A 20,142-nucleotide genomic window follows, 5' to 3' on the forward strand; every position below is an offset into this window, starting at 1 on the left:
AATCGTAAACACTTTTTCTCATGGAGAAATAAATCCCATTTACCACCATGTCCTAACAATGAAATAAATCCAGTGAATAGAATGTCGTCCATTGTGGAAATCATTTCTGATTCTTTAGCGACGATTATTTCCTGTCGTATTTATAGTTCAATAGAAAGGCAGATAGGATGTATGGTTTATTGTTAAATAAAATTTGCTTCAATATTCTCATTCCTGCATTTTCCAATGAATATTTTTTAGTAGCATGGAAGATATCGATGAAATTTTCGACCGCTTACCTGAGCCTACGCAGAAAAGCAACTCCAATGAAACTTCCTGCAAATGTCAGTTAGCCATAAAACTCCTCAAATACGTTTCATGTGTGGCATGTTTTGCGTGTTTGTTGGTTGGCAGTCTTGTGAGCAAGGTTGGTAACCCAGTAGGTTATTTGGTGCCTAATACTGCACCCAATTCACTATGTATGGTTTTATGCGAAAAAAAATGTGTAAATTTGCTCCCAAAAATACGAACTGAACAGGTTACTAGCCTATATGAAAACTGTGTGTAATTGTTGAATCATGTGTCGTATAATTTTAACTTTTCCATTCATTTTTTGCTTTAAACACACTTTTATTGACCGTAAAAAATCAGTGATAGTAAAGATGCACAAAATTTAACAATTTTTTTGTACTTTTAAAGGCTTGCGTTTTGATTCTTGGAAACAGTGCAAAACCGTCCGCTCTTGCAACGAGTAAAAATGAAACCAAATGCGTCAATCGCGATGTTGTGCGGATTTGGTCGTACTTTGCCATCCTATTGATGCTACTGGTTCCCGAAGTGTTAACCATAGGGCACAGTCTCATTCGGATTATTATGAAAAATGAAGTTCCCTTGAAAATGTCGACTTTTATACAGGTTTGCTTACATGCATTGTGCGTCTTTACTCTTCTTACAAATGCAATACTTTTAACAAAGAAAGTATAACTACAAAACACTTACGCAATTAAATGTGTTTTAAACATATCCATTGCAGCGTTTTTTGTTTAATTGTTTCGCACACGAAGCTAACTAATTTTGCTCAAGTAGAAAAAATGAACAACTAAACACAGTACAAGTTTCCCAACCACGAAAATAGCGTAGACGGCATGGGATATTGCAATGTGTCAAATAAGATTATTTTGTATAGGGCGGTGCTTTTGAGATTGTTGGCGCCTTTGGTGAAGGAATCATATTCTTCAAAGTTCTACCGTATTTGGACGCCACATACTTTTGCTTAGTTTTGCCCCTGACCGGTTTCATTCCAATATGCATCGAGTTCTTCAATAAGTGCAAGGTGGTTTGTGGTATTGGAGTTGCGACCGAAAATGGTGGAAGACCAAAACTTAAAACGATACTTCCCAAGTTTTCAGCAAACTTGTTGGCCTTGGTGAGTCTCGGCGTTTTTTTTTTTTTTGTAGCGCAAACTGCTGACGATGATCTTTAATGTGGTTCACATTTGACAATGAGCTTTATATATACGGTATATATGCTTTTGCTTACGCCTGACCATGAAACTCTTGACAATGATCTTCATATGGTATATATGTTTCTGCTATGGTTTACAATGTTGAAAACATCACCTGTATTGCTAATATCATCAAACCACCCCTTGACCATGAACCTAAAATTGGAAGTGATGTTCATTTTCAACCGTATTTTGCTTTTGTTTTTCAGATTTTACAAATATCCGGTTTTGTGCTATGTTTTGTTGAATTTAGGTTTTTTCGACTTAAAACATCGATTGATGAACACACACTTATTTGGTTGTGCGCAGGTAAAATAATTAGAAAGCATCCACAGCCCTGTTATGTGTTTTTACAACAGCTTTTTGGCGTAGATGTTGAGATATGTGTTATTGTTTAGGCCTGCTGTTAGCTTCTTGCCGGTACTGGGAAAACTTCCTCGAAAAAATTGATAGCGTTCAAAACCTACAAGAAAAACTCGACGAAAGCCGTTTTAAGTCATCTTTATGGTTTTCCATTATAAGATGCGTGGTTTTTGGCGGTTTCGCTTTTCTTGTGCTGGTGGTACTCGAGTCGGGCACGTACTCGAGCAAATATGTCACTGCCGTTGAGGGCCATGAACGATATGGAAGAATTTTATATTTGTTTCGTCAATCCGGAATGACTTTGGCTGTCAAGTAAGTTGTTTCGCAGCAATATCATGGCTGAATATAAATGCGGGTTACAACTTCTAACGAATAAAATCAAATCAGTTAATTGTGTTTCTAAACTAGTTGCAGCAACGGGACGTTTGATTGGGTTGAACCTCAGGTCAAGTATGTCATGCAATGTTTATGGTACGTTTTGATCACACAGTCGTGCTGTGCCATTGGCGTGTTCATTTTTGGCAGCATGGCCTGTCACACCCTTATTCAACGGCAAAGTTACGCTTTACCAATCACCTTGGTAACACCGGTTATGTGCGCCTTAACTACAGCTCTTGCTCACTACAAGTCTAGACATTCGGCAACCGGATTGCTTCAGTTTGTGGGTAAGACCACTACGGTTTCTCATCAGAAGATTACATTTAACCATAACTTTAATATCTAAGGCCTCGCACAACAGCACTCTCAACTATACGACTACATTGATTGGAACAACCAGATAATGCCTCCTTTCACTGTACCGTTCCTGGTGGTTGGTTTGATTTTGGGATGGTTCGGAACAACCATTGTGACTCGATTTATTTGGTTTCCAACACAAGTTGCGTTGGAAAGGTCAGTACCTACACTTGGACGTTCGTTAAATAAACTCTTCTTTACTTATATGCAGGACTGAAGTATTATTTGTGAAACCAATATACGGTGGACCATTGATCGACCAAGTTCTGATGCTTAATAGACAGCAACACAATCGTAAACGAGGTCTTGATAACAGGTGGGGTCTAAACAGTCACTTATACATTGCAGATTGTAAAACTTGAGTTTACGTTTTTCCAAAACAGTGTCGAAAGCGGACGAACGGGCTCGAACGACAACAATTGTCAGCCTAAACTCTTCATGTGCGCCACCATGTGGCACGAAACCGAAAGGGAAATGACACAAATGCTGACGTCGATAATGAGGTATTGTGAAAAAGCAATAGAATATATAGGAAAGACTTTCACGAGCATAACCACACTGATGTAATTTTTATGTGATTTACAGAATGGATAAAGAGACCAACGGACATAATAAAGATCGTATTGAATTTGAATGCCACATTATGTTTGATGACGCAATGTCACATGTTTCTGGCCAAGTTAAGACAAACGAATATGTTAAACAACTGTTTGACTCCATTCCGATTGCCGCTAAGTGAGTATACATTTTCATGTAATATATGTGTACTATTGTTGGTATAAATATGCCTTCTGTGGCAATTAGTTATCTTGGAATACAAAGAGTTCGAAGCCCATCTTTTGATCTTTTAATGAGTCACATAAGGTTTATGATTAGTTTTAGGTATTTTTTAAATTAGCGATAACCTCCTCTTCCCCAATGTGATAAATGCGTGAAAACCAACAATTTTTACCAGCCCCGTAGCGGGACGAAAAGTTTATCTGCTTGATCCGTCTTGCAGGAACATAGATGCAAACGATTACAACCAATACGGTCACCAGCCAGAGCTTTTTGCAACACCATATGGAGGAAGAATGGTGTTTAAACTTCCTTACGGAAATGTTATGACAGTTCATCTGAAGGACAAGACAAAAATAAGGTTTGCAATAAGTTCGCATTCAAATCAATGCTGCAGTGCAAAGCACCCATGGTTAGAATAAAAAAAATAGCAATGCTACTTCCAGGCAACGCAAGCGGTGGTCCCAATGCATGTACTTCTATTATATACTTGGCTACCTTCAAACAAACAACGAAGCAAGTGATCTGAATAATGTATTCATATTGGGCCTGGACGGTGACGTGGACTTTCAACCAAAAAGTATTGAGTTACTAATGGATCGAATGAAAAGAAACCCGGATGTTGGCGCAGCTTGTGGAAGGATTCATCCGATTGGTAAAATTCAAGATTTATGTTTTGGAATATTGTTCTATTGTTTAATGAGTTATATTCTTTACATTAACATTCTTCTTAGGATCGGGTCCTGTAGTATGGTTTCAGAAGTTTGAGTACGCTATGGGTCATTGGTTCCAGAAGGCAACGGAGCACGTGTTGGGTTGCGTCCTTTGCAGTCCCGGATGTTTCAGTTTATTTCGTGGTTCTGCTCTTTTTCAAGCAGTGAAAACTTACACCAGCGAAACAAAAGAAGCTGCGAACTTTGTACAATGGGATCAAGGTGACTTTTCATGGCGTCATTTGATGCGAAAATACGAATAGTTTTTATATGATGCCTGTAGCAATGAACTCACAACACATTTAAATTGCACGTCATTAGGCGAAGACAGATGGCTTTGCACTCTTTTGATGAAGCTGGGTTGGAGAATTGAGTACTGTGCTGCATCCGATTCTTACACATTTGCTCCAGAGGAATTCAAGGAGTTTTACAATCAGAGAAGGAGGTAACTTTCGGTTTTGTCTCACATACCTGCTCTGGAGGTTTGGTTTTTTACGTTAACTGTAAACACAAGAAACAGAATACGCCTTGTTTAAAGCGTGTAGTAGGCGTTTGGGTTTCAGATTGAAAACAATCTAAAGCAAATTCCTAAAGACTTTTTGATGAAGAATTTTCGGAAGAATCTTGATACAGTATTGTGCCGAAACTAGCAATATTTTGAATGTAGATGGGTAACATCAACCATGGCCAATCTCTTTGACATTTTTAGCAACGCAGGAGAAATAGTAAAACGAAACAAGTACATTTCGTGGGGGTACATAATTTATCAGGTACGTAGTTTCTTAGGCTTGTATTTTTTGTATATGTGTATACAGTACTGTAAACTCGGTAGGTTGGATTAATGGTTTCATCGATCCTTGGTCCCGCCACTGTGATTTTGACCGTACAAGTTAGTTTCCAATACGTTTTAATGTGGGATGCACCGTTGGCACTAGTGACCGCACTCGTTCCTGTTTTGATTTTTGTGGTCATCTGTTACACCACCAAGCCCGACAAACAGGTAATCCTATTCAGTAAACCTGTCCGAATGTGTAACCTTAGTTGTTTTTATCACGTTTTGTAATGTATGATTATTTTTCATATCTTCAAAGTAAAAACTTTTGTAAAAATATGATTTTCATCCTGTAGATCTTGGTTGCCGGAATTTTAACAGTGTTCTATGCAGTAGTAATGATGGCTGTTGCCGTTGGAGTCATAGCTTCTGTTATCAGAGAAGGTAGGTTGAAAACATATTCTACTTGTATGTACAGCAATGGCCCACGATATTTTCTCTTTATAATTAATATCCAGGAGTCCTACATCCAGGCAGCATATTCTTTATAACTCTTGTATCCCTGTACATATTTGCGGCATTAATTCATCCGCAGGAAATGCTTTGTATGTTGCACGGGTTGCTTTATTATATTTGCGTACCTTCAGCCTTCATCCTACTGGTTGTATACAGGTAAGGGTTTAGTTTAATAAATCCGATAGAAAAATGTATATATCTTTTCACGAAAATCGTCGCATGTTTTGAGAGTCGTTTCATTGGTGCACGTATAATGTTAATAAATACTTTCAGCTTGACAAATATGAATCAAACGTCTTGGGGAACCAGAGACAAAAAGCAACAGCAAAAGAGCGACAAAGGCCAGTGCAAAGAGCTTTTAACTCCGGTACCAAAACAAATTGAAATTCACTGATAACAATTCATTTCAGTTGAGCATTTTGCAATAGGATTTTCAGTTGGTTTATAGTTTTTTATTGCTTTGGCCCAAATTAAAACCTATCCCTGTGCAGGTGAATGGTAATGATGCTACATTCGTAAATAGCAACAACGGATCTGAATCATTTTTATGCAATGTCTGCAACTTGTTCAGCTGTTCTATTGGATCCGCTCGTGCTACAGGCTTTCGAACAGGAGAATATTTCCCTCTGTCGCAAAACGACCCGGCGGATACTGCAAAATATTTTCGCAGAAGAACTACAAGAAAAAAGTCAAAAGGTAAGTTAGAATTGGTCGCGCGTTGACTGACATTTGCGGTTTATTCAATACCAATAACGTACTAACATAGTTTCTTGCAGAAACAGTCTCATCTGCCTTAACCCCACGACAAATTCGTGTGTTTGAGTTACCTGTCAGGGGAAGTATTACAACTGCATCTGTACGTAGAAAGTCAAGGCAAGCTACTCGTGATAATATACAGTTGGTATCGATTCTGGTGTATGTAATACGTATTTCTGTCACTCAGAAAACAATTTATTTGCCCCAACATTTCTGAAAATTCGATGGACTGTCATCCAAGCAATGTTTGTGAACAACCTGGCGTAAGTAGCTTTCAGGGTTAGCATGGTTAACAAAGCTCATGTCGAGTGGAAGTGTTTAATCTGTTTTCAATCATAGTGTAAACAGTGTTTTGCCATGATAGGTGTCTTAGGGCCTACCGTACCTTGCATTGACCCAACGTAGTGACAACGATTGCAAAGTTAACGCTAGCGACACTGATAAGATATCGAAACAGTGTTCATTGTATGCAAGTAGATTTTCCTGAACGGCATTTTAAACAATGCTTAACTTTACCCGCATTTTATGAGAAGGGTGTGATGCGTTTCTATCCATTTCAGCCTTCACATAGAGAAGTACAGACGAGTGAAGAAGAAATTGATAGTGAAAGGCAAGAAGAGGAAGAAAATGAGGACCTAGCCTGGGTTACGGACTTTGATGAGGGCGTTTTTAAGTACTTTGTTTTCATTATAAAAATAACAATAGATAATTTTTGTTTGCTAATGCAGTTACCACTTTCCAAAAAAAGAACGCGACTTCTGGATTCGTTTAATTGACGACTATCTGCGCATTGATAGGAAAGTGGATGTAGACAAAATGCAAGGTTAACCATTGTATTTGAGTTTGTTAAAAACGCTTGTTGTAATACTTTAAAGAAAACAACCGTGGTAATTCTTTTACCAGATTGTACATCTTGTAATGCATAAAATGTGCCTATTTGTTTGTACAGATAGCATAACATTGTCTGAAGATAAATTGGGGCAGAAACTGTTCACTCGAGTTTTCTGCTAATTGGTTATTTTAGCTTCGAAATCTCGAGTAAAACCTATTTATTGCAGTTGATCTCAACGACTTGCGCAACAAGATGAGCGGTGCGTTTCTATTTGCAAACTTACTTTGGCTTGCCCTTAATTTTGCGATTCAGCTTTCCTTTAAAGACGTAAAGGTGGAATATCCGTTGTTCGGAAAGAACGTTCAGGTACATGCCTATATGCTATAACATTTGAAATTGCTTTTCACACTCTGTTCAGTCAAAATTCAACAAACTTGTTACGTTTTTAGATCAGCCCATTGGCTTTTGCCTTTTTGATCTTTTTTCTTGTGACCCTTCTTGTACAGTTTGTATGCATGCTTTTGCACAGGTAAAATTGTTATTTTAAATTTTTTCTTTTTATTAACCCGTTGTTGGAAGGGTCGGTTTAATCTATAACTACAGCCAATACACAAACAAAAACTACTATCAATAAATATAAACAAAATTTTGCCGTGTAGGCGTTTCACTTTACTTGTCCTGATGAAGGTCTGTTGTATAACGACCGAAACGTCATCCAAACAAGTAGTTTTAGTTTTCTTGCCAGAAGAGCATTGAATTATTGAATAATATGCCTGGCAGCATTAGCAACAAACTGTTTAAAAATCTGACATTATATCTTGAGCCGCTTTAATATGTTTATGCTTTACTTTATGGTGCTCGAAAAACGTATAAACAAATTCCACACATTGAAAACACCAGTACAATATTTGCATAGGTGGTTCACATTATTGCATCTTCTGGCAAGCACACCTTTGAAGCTCAGCAATGTGGGATGTTGCTGCTCTAGTGTGAGTACGGGGATATTACTTCTTGAAAGTCTTATGTTTTGGCTATATGCTCTTGTGTTTGTGGCATACGTTAGTATGCAGGAAACTTCAAACTGATGGTGATTTTGGCAATTACCCATTTAATATGCTTGAGTATTTTGTTTTCATATGTAAAAAATACCACTACAAATAACGAAATATGCAACATAACGTTCTTTTTTTATTTCATGACCATTGGAAAACAGAAGGATCACAGCGCGGAATCGAGCGTATATACAAGGTCTAGATAAACTACTACATGTTGTTCTGAATATTGGTTACAAATATGTCAAATACTAGTTTTAAGTGAAATTAAAAGAACAGCTATCGATATATACGTTCATGTTTATTTTGTAGCGAACATGTGAATGCGGGGTTTCAAGCTGATGAAACAAATGGGGAGTTGGCCAATGAGATTGTTCTTGATGAGATTACGTAAGTCTACAAACTCTAATACGTTTCATGTAATTGTAAACAGTTTATTCAACTGTTTAGAATGTGATTTCGAAAAGTTGATACTAGCACTGTATTTTTCAGTGGGTTGTTGTGTTTTACTCTAAGCTATTTGTTATATATTTTAGCATTCTCTGACAACAACTCAAATAAATTTCATTGCATTTACTTTTCAGACTACGTGACGATATGGGACCGTAGTCTCCGTTTACGTTCGTTTCTCCAAGGGCGTGGAATCATACATGTATTTCATTTCCTAAATTTAAAATAAAATTTGTGAATCAAGTTAAACGAACTGCAGCAAGAATCTGTTACCTCTTTTGGGGGAGAAGTGTGTTTGTTTGTAGAAAACTGCAATTTTGATTTATATCCCAATTATTTGGATGATTTGCTAATAGCACGTAGCATGGTCTCAGGAATAGCATTAAAAAACGTCCCATAACTGTTTTCTGTGACAAAAGTATTCAATAAATGAAAATTTGAGCGCGAGAACAATGAAAAACCAAGAGTTTCAAAATTCTTCCATTCAGAACAAATAGCGCATGCGACAAACAAAACCATTGAACTGACGACTCCAAGCGTCAAAGAACTGGTCCCGCAGATCAGCAGTGTTTCTTGGGCTTGGTAAATATAGACATTTTTGCCAGGGTGAATCAGTACATTGGAAACAGTGGCCATCTATATGCAGCTTACACAATTTATATTATTGGCTCCACGTTGCTTATCATTTTATTGTATTGTTTAAATAATACCCCGTATAATAGGTTTCAACTTTTCAATGTTTAATAAACCGGCTTAATATTAGTCTCATTACATTTCTCAAAGCAATGTGAATATTAAAATTAGCCAAAAATTTAAAAGACTTCTTGATAACACTTTTTTCTACAGACAAAATTTTGAATGCATTTAGCTTCGCCATGTCTCAGCGGATTTGCATGTTTTCACTAATATTAACATGTAGTATCAAAAAAATAGGTCATAACTATTTTCACAGATCTGGAACAACCACAAGACATCGTTGGAAACGTCACAACATATACCTTTCTACCCATACCAAATTCACCTTTACACCTGACGCAGATTTTCTAGGTCTGCTAACCAGTGAGTTCATGTTTTCTTTTGTTTTAGCACTACACTAACTTCACCGTAATGCGCTAGAATAGACTCTTTTTAGTTTTTTTAGTTCGCAAAATTGGTTTGATTGAAATGTTGGTTTGTTTACCGGCGGCAGATGTTTCCATTGATTAGGGATTTTCCCGTTGTCTCTGTTGTTCCAAGAAGTGTGGCAGATGCTGAAGCTGTAAACATCAGCGATCACCAACGTAATTTTTATTCTCCAATAACTAAAGGTCGAATGTAGTCAGTGTTTATGATATACCGTTAAAAGTTGTACAGTGGGCATACTTTGGGACTCCCGAATGCCATTTTAACATCAAATCGAATAATTTCCAACCACTTTGAACTTTAGACTTTTACTGCTAATTGGTACAGGATCGGCAATAATATGGAGTCAGTATATTTGTGTAAAACCAGATGATTGAAATCAACTTGATAAATGCATCAGATCATGGCATTACTTTCAACAATGAACTATAGAGCCACTTTATAATTCGAGGAATATTTTGCCCCCTCTGTTCATTGTAGTTGCAATGTGACATACACTGCGCAGTTTGTGCAGATTTTCCGTTTTACCCATTGCATATGAATACTTTGCACAACAGGAAAATATTGCAACAGGCTTGGTAGCCCAGGCATTACAACCTTGCTGGATCAGCCACTTTTTGAGGACAAGTTTGAGCGAGATCTAAACAATCAAGATCGGTGAGGTTTGACCTCACGACCCTGGGCTATAACCAGGCCCAACGCTTTACCAAATGAGCTACAGGAGCTCAGCAGTTTCACAGGGTATGATGCAAGACTTACTGGTGCGCAAGTGCACAACGCCTTTCGGGAAAAAATATCTGATCCAACTAGACTGCAATGCCTGGTCTGCGAAGCCTATGAACCTAATTATCTCGATACGATAACATAATTTCTGGGTAAGCGAACAAATCGATCTTTCTGCAGGTGCAAAATACATACTTTTTGATGTCCTATTATTTTTTGTTTTAATCTGTTAAATACGTAAATCTTAGTATGCAATTTAACCGCAAATGTTTTAAGGCGAAACTATTGATACAGAAAATGCAATTTTCTTACCAACACCAATGTACTTCGTTTGTGTAATTCAGCTTTAAACACAAACGTACGCCATCAGTCAACTTACGATAGGGAGTAAATTACATGCAAATGCATACGAATTAAAATCATATGTCTTACATTGCACATTAATCTTATTACACTTTGGCACAACATTAAATATGTTCAAAAGTTTCACCAATCAAATTCATAATTGCTAGTGTTAGTTGGATAAATATGACAAATGTATGCTAGCCCATAGTAATAACAAATGATTTTTTATTTGTCCCGTGTCTTGATTCACCCTGGCAAAAATGTCATTATTTACCCAGCCCTAGAAACACTGCTGATCTGCGGGATCAGTTCTTTGACGCTTGGAGTCGTCAGTTCAATGGTTTTGTTTGTCGCATGCGCTTGTTTGTTCTGAATGGAAGAATTTTGAAACTCTTGGTTTTTCATTGTTCTCTCGCTCAAATTTTCATTTATTGAATACTTTTGTCACAGAATACAGTTATGGGACGTTTTTAATGCTATTCCTGAGACCATGCTACGTGCTATTAGCAAATCAACCAAATAATTGGGATATAAATCAAAATTGCAGTTTTCTACAAACAAACACACTTCTCCCCAAAAGAGGTAATAGATTCTTGCTGCAGTTCATGTAACTTGATTTACAAATATTATTTTAAATTTAGGAAACGAAATACATGTATGATTCCACGTCCTTGGAGAAACGAACGTAAACGGAGACTACGGTCGCATATCGTCACGTAGTCTGAAAAGTAAATGCAATGAAATTTATTTGAGTTGTTGTCAGAGAATGCTAAAAAATATAACAAATAGCTTAGAGTAAAACACAACAACCCACTGAAAAATACAGTGATAGTATCAACTTTTCGAAATCACATTCTAAACAGTTGAATAAACTGTTTACAATTACATGAAACGTATTAGAGTTTGAAGACTTACGTAATCTCATCAAGAACAATCCCATTGGCCAACTCCCCATTTGTTTCCTCAGTTTGAAACCCCGCATTCACATGTTCGCTACAAAATAAACATGAACGTATATATCGATAGCTGTTCTTTTAATTTCACTTAAAACTAGTATTTGACATATTTGTAACCAATATTCAGAACAACATGTAGTAGTTTATCTAGACCTTGTATATACGCTCGATCCCGCGCTGTGATCCTTCTGTTTTCCAATGGTCATGAAATAAAAATAGAACGTTATGTTGCATATTTCGTTATTTGTAGTGGTATTTTTTACATATGAAAACAAAATACTCAAGCATATTCAATGGGTGATTGCCAAAATCACCATCAGTGTGAAGTTTCCTGCATACTAACGTATGCCACAAACACAAGAGCATATAGCCAAAACATAAGACTTTCAAGAAGTAATATCCCCGTACTCACACTAGAGCAGCAACATCCCACATTGCTGAACTTCAAAGGTGTGCTTGCCAGAAGATGAAGTAATGTGGACAACCTATGCAAATATTGTGCTGGTGTTTTCAATGTGTTTTGGAATTTGTTTCTACGTTTTTAGATAACCATAAAGTAAAGCACAAACATACTAAACCGGCTCAAGATATAATGTCAGACTTTTTAAACAGTTTGTTGCCAATGCTGCCAGGCATATTATTCAATAATTCAAAGCTCCTTTGGCAAGAAAACCAAAACCACTTGTTTGGATGACGTTTCGGTCGTTATACAACAGACCTTCATCAGGACAAGTAAAGTGAAACGCCTATACACGGCAACATTTAGGTTATATTTATTGATGGTAGTTTTTGTTTGTGTATTGGCTGTGGTTATTAATTTAACTGACCCTTCTGACAACGGGTTGTTAAAAACGAAAAAGTCAAAATAACAATTTTACCTGTGCAAAAGCATGCATACAAACTGTACAAGAAGAATCACAAGGAAAAAGATCAAAAAGGCAAAAGCCAATGGGCTGATCTAAAAACGTAACAAGTTTGTTGAATTTTGACTGAACAAAGTGTGAAAAGCAATTTCAAATATTATGTAGGCATGTACCTGAACGTTCTTTCCGTACAACGGATATTCCACCTTTACGTCTTTAAAGGAAAGCTGAATCGCAAAATTAAGGGCAAGCCAAAGCAAGTTTGCAAACAGAAAAGCACCGCTCATCTTGTTGCGCAAGTCGTTGAGATCAACTGCAATAAATATTAATGTTTTTACTCGAGATTTCGAAGCTAAAATAGCCAATTAGCAGAAAACTCGAGTGAACATTTTCTGCCCCAATTTATCTTCAGACAATGTTATGCTATCTGTACTTTCAAACAAATAGGCACATTTTATGCATTACAAGATGTGCAATCTGGTAAAAGAATTACCACTATTGTATTCTTTAAAGTATTACAACAAACGTTTTTAATAAACTTAAATGCAGTAATTTACCTTGCATTTTGTTTATATCCACTTTGCTATCAATGCGCAGATAGTCGTCAATTAAACGAATCCAGAAGTCGCGTTCTTTTTTTGGAAAGTGGTAACTGCATTAGCAAACAAAAATTATCTATTGTTATGATTATTAAGAAAACAAAGTACTTAAAAACGCCCTCATCAAAGTCCGTAACCCAGGCTAGGTCCTCATTTTCTTCCTCTTCTTGCCTTTCACTATCAAGTTCTTCTTCACTCGTCTGTACTTCTCTATGTGAAGACTGAAATGGATAGGAATGCATCACGCCCTTCTCGTGTGGGTAAAGTTAGGCATTGTTTAAAATGCCGTTCAGGAAAATCTACTTGCATACATTGATCACTGTTTCGATATCTTATCAGTGTCGCTAGCGTTAACTTTGCAATCGTTGTCACTACGTTGGGTCAATGCAAGATACGGTAGCCCCTAAGACACCTATCATGGCAAAACACTGTTTACACTATGATTGAAAACACGTTTAACGCATCCACTCTATACAAGCTTTGTTAACCATGCTAACCATGAAAACTACTTACGCCAGGTTGTTCACAACCATTGCTTGGATGACAGTCCATCGAATTTTCAGAAATGTTTGTGCAAATAAATTGTTTCCTGAGTGACAGAAATACATATTACATACACCAGAATCTACACCACCTGTATATTATCACGAGTAGCTTGCCTTGACTTTCTACGTACAGATGCAGTAGTAATACTTCCTCTGACAGGTAACTCAAACACACGAATTTGTCGTGGGGTTAAGGCAGGTGAAACTGTTTCTGCAAGAAACCATGTTAGTACGTTATTGGTATTGAATACACCGCAAATGTCAGTCAACGCGCGACCAATTGTAACTTACCTTTTGACTTTTTTCTGGTAGTTCTTCTGCGAAAATATTTTGCAGTATCCGCCGGGTCGTTTTGCGACAGAGGAAAATATTCGCCTGTTTGATAGCCTGTAGCACGAGCGGATCCAAAAGAACAGCGGAACAAGTTGCAGACATTGCATAAAAATGATTCAGATCCGTTGTTGCTACTTACGAATGTAGCATCATTAACATTCACCTGCACAGGGATAGGTTTAATTTGGGTCGAAGTAATAAAAAAACCATAAACCAATTGAAAATCTTACTGCAAAATGCCTAACTGATATAAATTGTTATCAGTGAATTTCAATTTGTTTTGGTACCGGAGTTAAAAGCTCTTTGCACTGGCCTTTGTCGCTCTTTTGCTGTTGCTTTTTGTCTCTGGTTCCCCAAGACGTTTGATTCATATTTGTCAAGCTGAAGGTATTTATTAACATTATACGTGCACCAATGAAACGACTCTCAAAACATGCGACAAATTTTCGTGAAAAGATATATACATTTTCCTATGGGATTTATTAAACTAAACCCTTACCTGTATACAACCAGTAGGATGAAGGCTGAAGGTACGCAAATATAATAAAGCAAGCCGTGCAACATACAAAGCATCTCCTGCGGATGAATTAATGCCGCAAATATGTACAGGGATACAAGAGTTATGAAGAATATGCTGCCTGGATGTAGGACCCCTGAACAATAATTATATAGAGAAAATATCGTGAACCATTGTTGTACGCACAATAAGAATATGTTCTCAACTTACCTTCTCTGATAACAGAAGCTATGACTCCAACGGCAACAGCCATCATTACTACTGCATAGAACATTGTTAAAATTCCGGCAACCAAGATCTACAGGATGAAAATAATATTTTTACAAAAGATTTTACTTTGAAGATATGAAAAATAATCATGCATTACAAAACGTGATAAAAACAACTAAGGTTACACATCCGGACAGGTTTACTGTATAGGATGACCTGTTTGTCGGGCTTGGTGGTGTAACAGATGACCACAAACATCAAAACAGGAACGAGTGCGGTCACTAGTGCTAACGGTGCATCCCACATCAAAACGTATTGGAAACTACCTTGTACAGTCAAAATCACAGTGGCGGGACCAAGGATCGATGAAACCATTAATCCAACCTATAGAGTTTACAGTACTGTATACACATATACAAAAAAATACAAGCTTAAGAAAGTATTTTCGTACCTGATAAATTATGTACCCCCACGAAATGTACTTGTTTCGTTTTACTATTTCTCCTGCGTTGCTAAAAATGTCAAAGAGATTGGCCATGGTTGATGTTACCCATCTATATTCAAAATATTGCTAGTTTCAGCATAATACTGTATCAAGATTCCTCCGAAATTTCGTTACGAAAATTCTTTATCAAAAAATCTTTTGGAATTTGCTTGAGATTGTTTTCAATCTGAAACCCAGACGCCTACTACACGCTTTAAACAAGGGGTATTCTGTTCCTTGTTTTTACGGTTAACGTGAAAAACACCAAACCTCTAAAGCAGATATGTGAGGCAAAACCAAAAGTTACCTCCTTCTCTGATTGTAAAACTCCTTGAATTCCTCTGGAGCAAATGTGTAAGAATCGGATGCAGCACAGTACTCAATTCTCCAACCCAGCTTCAGCAAAAGAGTACAAAGCCATCTGTCTTCGCCTATTAACGTGCAATGTAAATTTGGTTTAAGTTCATTGCTACAGATATCATATATAAACTATTCGTATTTTCGCATCAAATGACGCCATGAAAAGTCACCTTGATCCCATTGTACAAAGTTCGCAGCTTCTTTTGTTTCGCTGGTGTAAGTTTTCACTGCTTGAAAAAGAGCAGAACCACGAAATAAACTGAAACATCCGGGACTGCAAAGGACGCAACCCAACACGTGCTCCGTTGCCTTCTGGAACCAATGACCCACAGCGTACTCAAACTTCTGAAACCATACCATAGGACCCGATCCTAAGAAGAATGTTAATGTAAAGAATATAACTCATTGAACAATAGAACAATATTCCAAAACACAAATCTTGAATTTTACCAATTGGGTGAATCCTTCCACAAGCTGCGCCAACATCCGGGTTTCTTTTCATTCGATCCATTAGTAACTCAATACTTTTTGGTTGAAAATCCACGTCACCGTCCAGGGCCAATATGAATACATTATTCAGATCACTTGCTTCGTTGTTTGTTTGAAGGTAGCCAAGTATATAATACATGTACATGCATTGGGACCACCGCTTGCGTTGCCTGGAAGTAGCATTGCCATTTTTGTATTCTAACCATGGGTGCTTTGCACTACAGCATTGATTTAAATGCGAACTTATTGCAAACCTTATTTTTGTCTTGTCCTTCAGATGAACTGTCATAACATTTCCGTAAGGAAGTTTAAACACCATTCTTCCTCCATATGGCGTTGCAAAAAGCTCTGGCTGGTGACCGTATTGGTTGTAATCGTTTGCATCTATGTTCCTGCAACGATAAAGAAGATAAACTGTTCGTCCCGCTACGGGGCTGGTGAAAATTATTTGTTTTCACGCATTTATCACATTGGGGAAGAGGAGGTTTATCTAATTTAAAAATTACCTAAAACTAGTCATAAAACTTAATGTGTGTCATTAAAAGAACAAAAGATGGGCTTCGAACTCTTTGTATTCCAAGATAACTAATTGCCACAGAAGGCATATTTATACAAACGATAGTACACATATATCACATGAAAATGTATACTCACTTAGCGGCAATCGGAATGGAGTCAAACAGTTGTTTAACATATTCGTTTGTCTTAACTTGGCCAGAAACATGTGACATTGCGTCATCAAACATAATGTGGCATTCAAATTCAATACGATCTCTATTTTGTCCGTGGGTCTCTTTATCCATTCTGTAAATCACATAAAAATTACATCAGTGTGGTTATGCTCGTGAAAGTCTTTCCTATATATTCTATTGCTTTTTCACAATACCTCATTATCGACGTCAGCATTTGTGTCATTTCCCTTTCGGTTTCGTGCCACATGGTGGCGCACATGAAGAGTTTTGGCTGACAATTGTTGTCGTTCGAGCCCGTTTGTCCGCTTTCGACACTGTTTTGGAAAAACGTAAACTAAAGACTTACAATCTGCAATAAAAGGTATAAGTGACTGTTTAGACCCCACCTGTTATCAAGACCTCGTTTACGATTGTGTTGCCGTCTATTAAGCATCAGAACTTGGTCGATCAATGGTCCACCGTATATTGGTTTCACAAATAATACTTCAGTCCTGCATATAAGTAAAGAAGAGTTTATTTAACGAACGTCCAAGTGTCGGCACTGACCTTTCCAACGCAACTTGTGTCGGAAACCAAATAAATCGAGTCACAATGGTTGTTCCGAACCATCCCAAAATCAAACCAACCACCAGGAACGGTACAGTGAAAGGAGGCATTACCTGGTTGTTCCAATCAATGTAATCGTATAGTTGAGAGTGATGTTGTGCGAGGCCTTAGATATTAAATTTATGGTTAAATGTAATCTTGTGATGAGAAACCGTAGTAGTCTTACCCACAAACTGAAGCAATCCTGTTGCCGAATGTCTAGACTTGTAGTGAGCAACAGCTGCAGTTAAGGCGCACATAACCGGTGTTACCAAGGTGATTGGTAATGCGTAACTATGCCGTTGAATAAGGATGTGACAGGCCATGCGGCCAAATATGAACACGCCAATGGCACAGCACGACTGTGTGATCAAAACGTACCATAAACATTGCATGACATACTTGACCTGAGGTTCAACCCAATCAAACGTCCCGTTGCTGCAACTATTTTAGAAACACGAACAAGTGATTTCACTTAATTCGTTAGAAGTTGTAACCAGCATTTATATTCAGCCATGATATAGCGAAAAACTTACTTGCCAGCCAAAGTCATTCCGGATTGACGAAACAAATGTAAGATTCTTCCATATCGTTCACGGCCCTCAACGGCAATGACATATTTGCTCGAGTACGTGCCCGACTCGAGTACCACCAGCACAATAAATGCGAAACCGCCAAAAACCACGCATCTTATAATGGAAAACCATAAAGATGACTTAAAACGGCTTTCGTCGAGTTTTTCTTGTAGGTTTTGAACGCTTTCAATTTTTTCGAGGAAGTTTTCCCAGTACCGGCAAGAAGCTAACAGCAGGCCTAAACAATAACACACATCTTAACATCTACGCCAAAAAGCTGTTGTAAAAACACATAACAGGCTGTGGATACTTTCTGATTATTTTTACCTGCGCACAACCAAATATGTGTGTGTTCATCAATCGATGTTTTAAGTCGAAAAAACTTAAATTCAACAAAACATAACACAAAACCGGATATTTGTAAAATCTGAAAAACAAAAGCAAAATATGGTTGAAAATGAACATCACTTCCTATTTTAGATTCATGGTCAAGGGGTGGTTTGATGATATTAGCAATACAGGTGATGTTTCCAACATTGTAAACCATAGCGGAACCATATATATCATATGTTGAAGATCATTGTCAAGAGTTTCGTGGTCAGGCGTAAGCAAAAGCATATATACCGTATATATAAAGCTCATTGTCAAATGTGAAACATATTAAAGATCATCGTCAGCAGTTTGCGCTACAAAAAAAACAAACGCCGAGACTCACCAAGGCCAGCAAGTTCGCTAAAAACATCGGAAGTATCGTTTTACGGTTTGGTCTTCCACCATTTTCGGTCGCCCCTCCAATGCAACAAACCACCTTGCACTTAATAAAGAACTCGATGCATATTGGAATAAAACCGGTCAGGGGCAAAACTAAGCAAAAGTATGTGGCGTCCAAGTAGGGTAGAACTTTGAAGAATATTATTCCTTCACCAAGGGCACCAACAATCTCAAAAGCACCGCCCTATATAAAATAATCTCATTTGACACATTGCAATATCCCATGCCGTCTACGCTATTTTCGTGGTTGGGAAACTTGTACTGTGTTTAGTTGTATATTTTTTCTACTTGAGCAAAATTAGTTACCTTCGTGTGTGAAACAATTAAACAAAAAACGCTGCAATGGATATGTTTAAAACACATTTAATTGCGTAAGTGTTTTGTAGTTATACTTTCTTTATTAAAAGTATTGCATTTATAAGAAGATTAAAGACGCACAATGCAAGTAAGCAAACCTGTATAAAAGTCGACATTTTCAAGGGAACTTCATTTTTCATAATAATCCGAATGAGACTGTGCCCTATGGTTAACACTTCGGGAACCAGTAGCATCAATAGGATGGCAAAGTACGACCATATCCGCACAACATCGCGATTGACGCATTTGGTTTCATTTTTACTCGTTTCAAGAGCGGACGGTTTTGCACTGTTTCCAAGAATCAATACGCAAGCCTTTAAAAGTACAAAAAAAGATGTCAAATTTTGTGCATCTTTAATATCACTGATTTTTTACGGTCAATAAAAGTGTGTTTAAAACAAAAAATAGAATAAAACAGATAAAATTATAAGTCACATGATTTAACAATCACACACAGTTTTCATACAGTAACCTGTTCAGTTCGTATTTTTGGGAGCAAATTTACACAATTTTTTTCGCATAAAACCATACATAGTGAATTGGGTGGAGTATTAGGCACCAAATAACCTACTGGGTTACCAACCTTGCTCACAAGACTGCCAACCAACAAACACGCAAAACATGCCACACATGAAACGTATTTGAGGAGTTTTATGGCTAACTGACATTTGCAGGAAGTTTCATTGGAGTTGCTTTTCTGCGTAGGCTCAGGGAAGCGGTCAAAAATGTCATCGATATCTTCCATGTTACTAAAAAATATTCATTGGAAAATGCAGGAATGAAAATATTGAAGCAAATTTTATTTAAAAATAAACCATACATCCTATCTGCCTTTCTATTGAACTATAAATACGCCAAAGAATCATTTTATTCACTGGATTTATTTGATTGTCAGGACATGGTGGTAGATAGGTTTCGAGAAAAAATGTTTATGAAAAGCAAATTCAAAGCGAAGTCGCGAACAAATTTGGTCCGCGTTGGAATTGATATGTTGCGACAATCTACTGCTTATCCAAACTAACATCACGCGATGCAACTTGGCAACAGACTGACTAAGCCATGGAAGTGGGCAGATGACTCATAGTGATTATTGCAATACACTTCACCGATATGATGCAATATGTGCAATTTACAAGCGGAATTAAATGTTGAATTCGCAGTTTCGGT

The 20,142-nt window shown here is 37.3% G+C and overlaps 3 protein-coding genes across 3 annotated transcripts; 2 read left to right on the plus strand and 1 right to left on the minus strand.

The window, feature by feature from the left end:
- The first annotated feature begins 244 nt into the window (after window positions 1-244).
- LOC145914552 (chitin synthase chs-2-like) lies at window positions 245-6,943 on the plus strand. The gene is given in 24 exon segments (XM_083002374.1): window positions 245-406; window positions 679-894; window positions 1,166-1,405; window positions 1,693-1,792; window positions 1,882-2,158; window positions 2,255-2,511; window positions 2,572-2,737; window positions 2,793-2,965; window positions 2,997-3,084; window positions 3,167-3,316; window positions 3,582-3,719; window positions 3,805-4,013; window positions 4,093-4,293; window positions 4,393-4,516; window positions 4,739-4,841; window positions 4,904-5,071; window positions 5,200-5,287; window positions 5,362-5,515; window positions 5,633-5,713; window positions 5,808-6,055; window positions 6,136-6,232; window positions 6,303-6,378; window positions 6,676-6,788; window positions 6,844-6,943. Coding segments are annotated over 24 exon segments (3,729 nt in total).
- A 223-nt stretch (window positions 6,944-7,166) lies between these two features.
- On the plus strand, window positions 7,167-8,608 carry LOC145914553 (chitin synthase-like; the record flags this gene model as incomplete). Its single annotated transcript, XM_083002375.1, has 5 exons — window positions 7,167-7,313; window positions 7,397-7,476; window positions 7,864-7,992; window positions 8,312-8,389; window positions 8,584-8,608. Coding segments are annotated over 5 exons (459 nt in total), but the record flags the coding sequence as incomplete, so codon positions are not given.
- A 2,790-nt stretch (window positions 8,609-11,398) lies between these two features.
- On the minus strand, window positions 11,399-19,720 carry LOC145914554 (chitin synthase chs-2-like). Its single transcript, XM_083002376.1, is given in 27 exon segments — window positions 11,399-11,408; window positions 11,555-11,632; window positions 11,952-12,080; window positions 12,474-12,553; window positions 12,632-12,810; window positions 13,016-13,110; window positions 13,166-13,305; window positions 13,571-13,646; window positions 13,717-13,813; window positions 13,894-14,098; window positions 14,223-14,316; window positions 14,435-14,588; window positions 14,663-14,750; window positions 14,879-15,046; window positions 15,114-15,216; window positions 15,454-15,577; window positions 15,677-15,877; window positions 15,957-16,165; window positions 16,250-16,387; window positions 16,650-16,799; window positions 16,882-17,178; window positions 17,234-17,399; window positions 17,460-17,673; window positions 17,805-18,085; window positions 18,607-18,802; window positions 19,074-19,289; window positions 19,559-19,720. Coding segments are annotated over 27 exon segments (4,050 nt in total).
- Window positions 19,721-20,142: the final 422 nt, after the last annotated feature.

This window comes from Ascidia mentula, chromosome 9, assembly GCF_947561715.1.
Source record: "Ascidia mentula chromosome 9, kaAscMent1.1, whole genome shotgun sequence".
Taxonomy (NCBI): domain Eukaryota; kingdom Metazoa; phylum Chordata; class Ascidiacea; order Phlebobranchia; family Ascidiidae; genus Ascidia; species Ascidia mentula.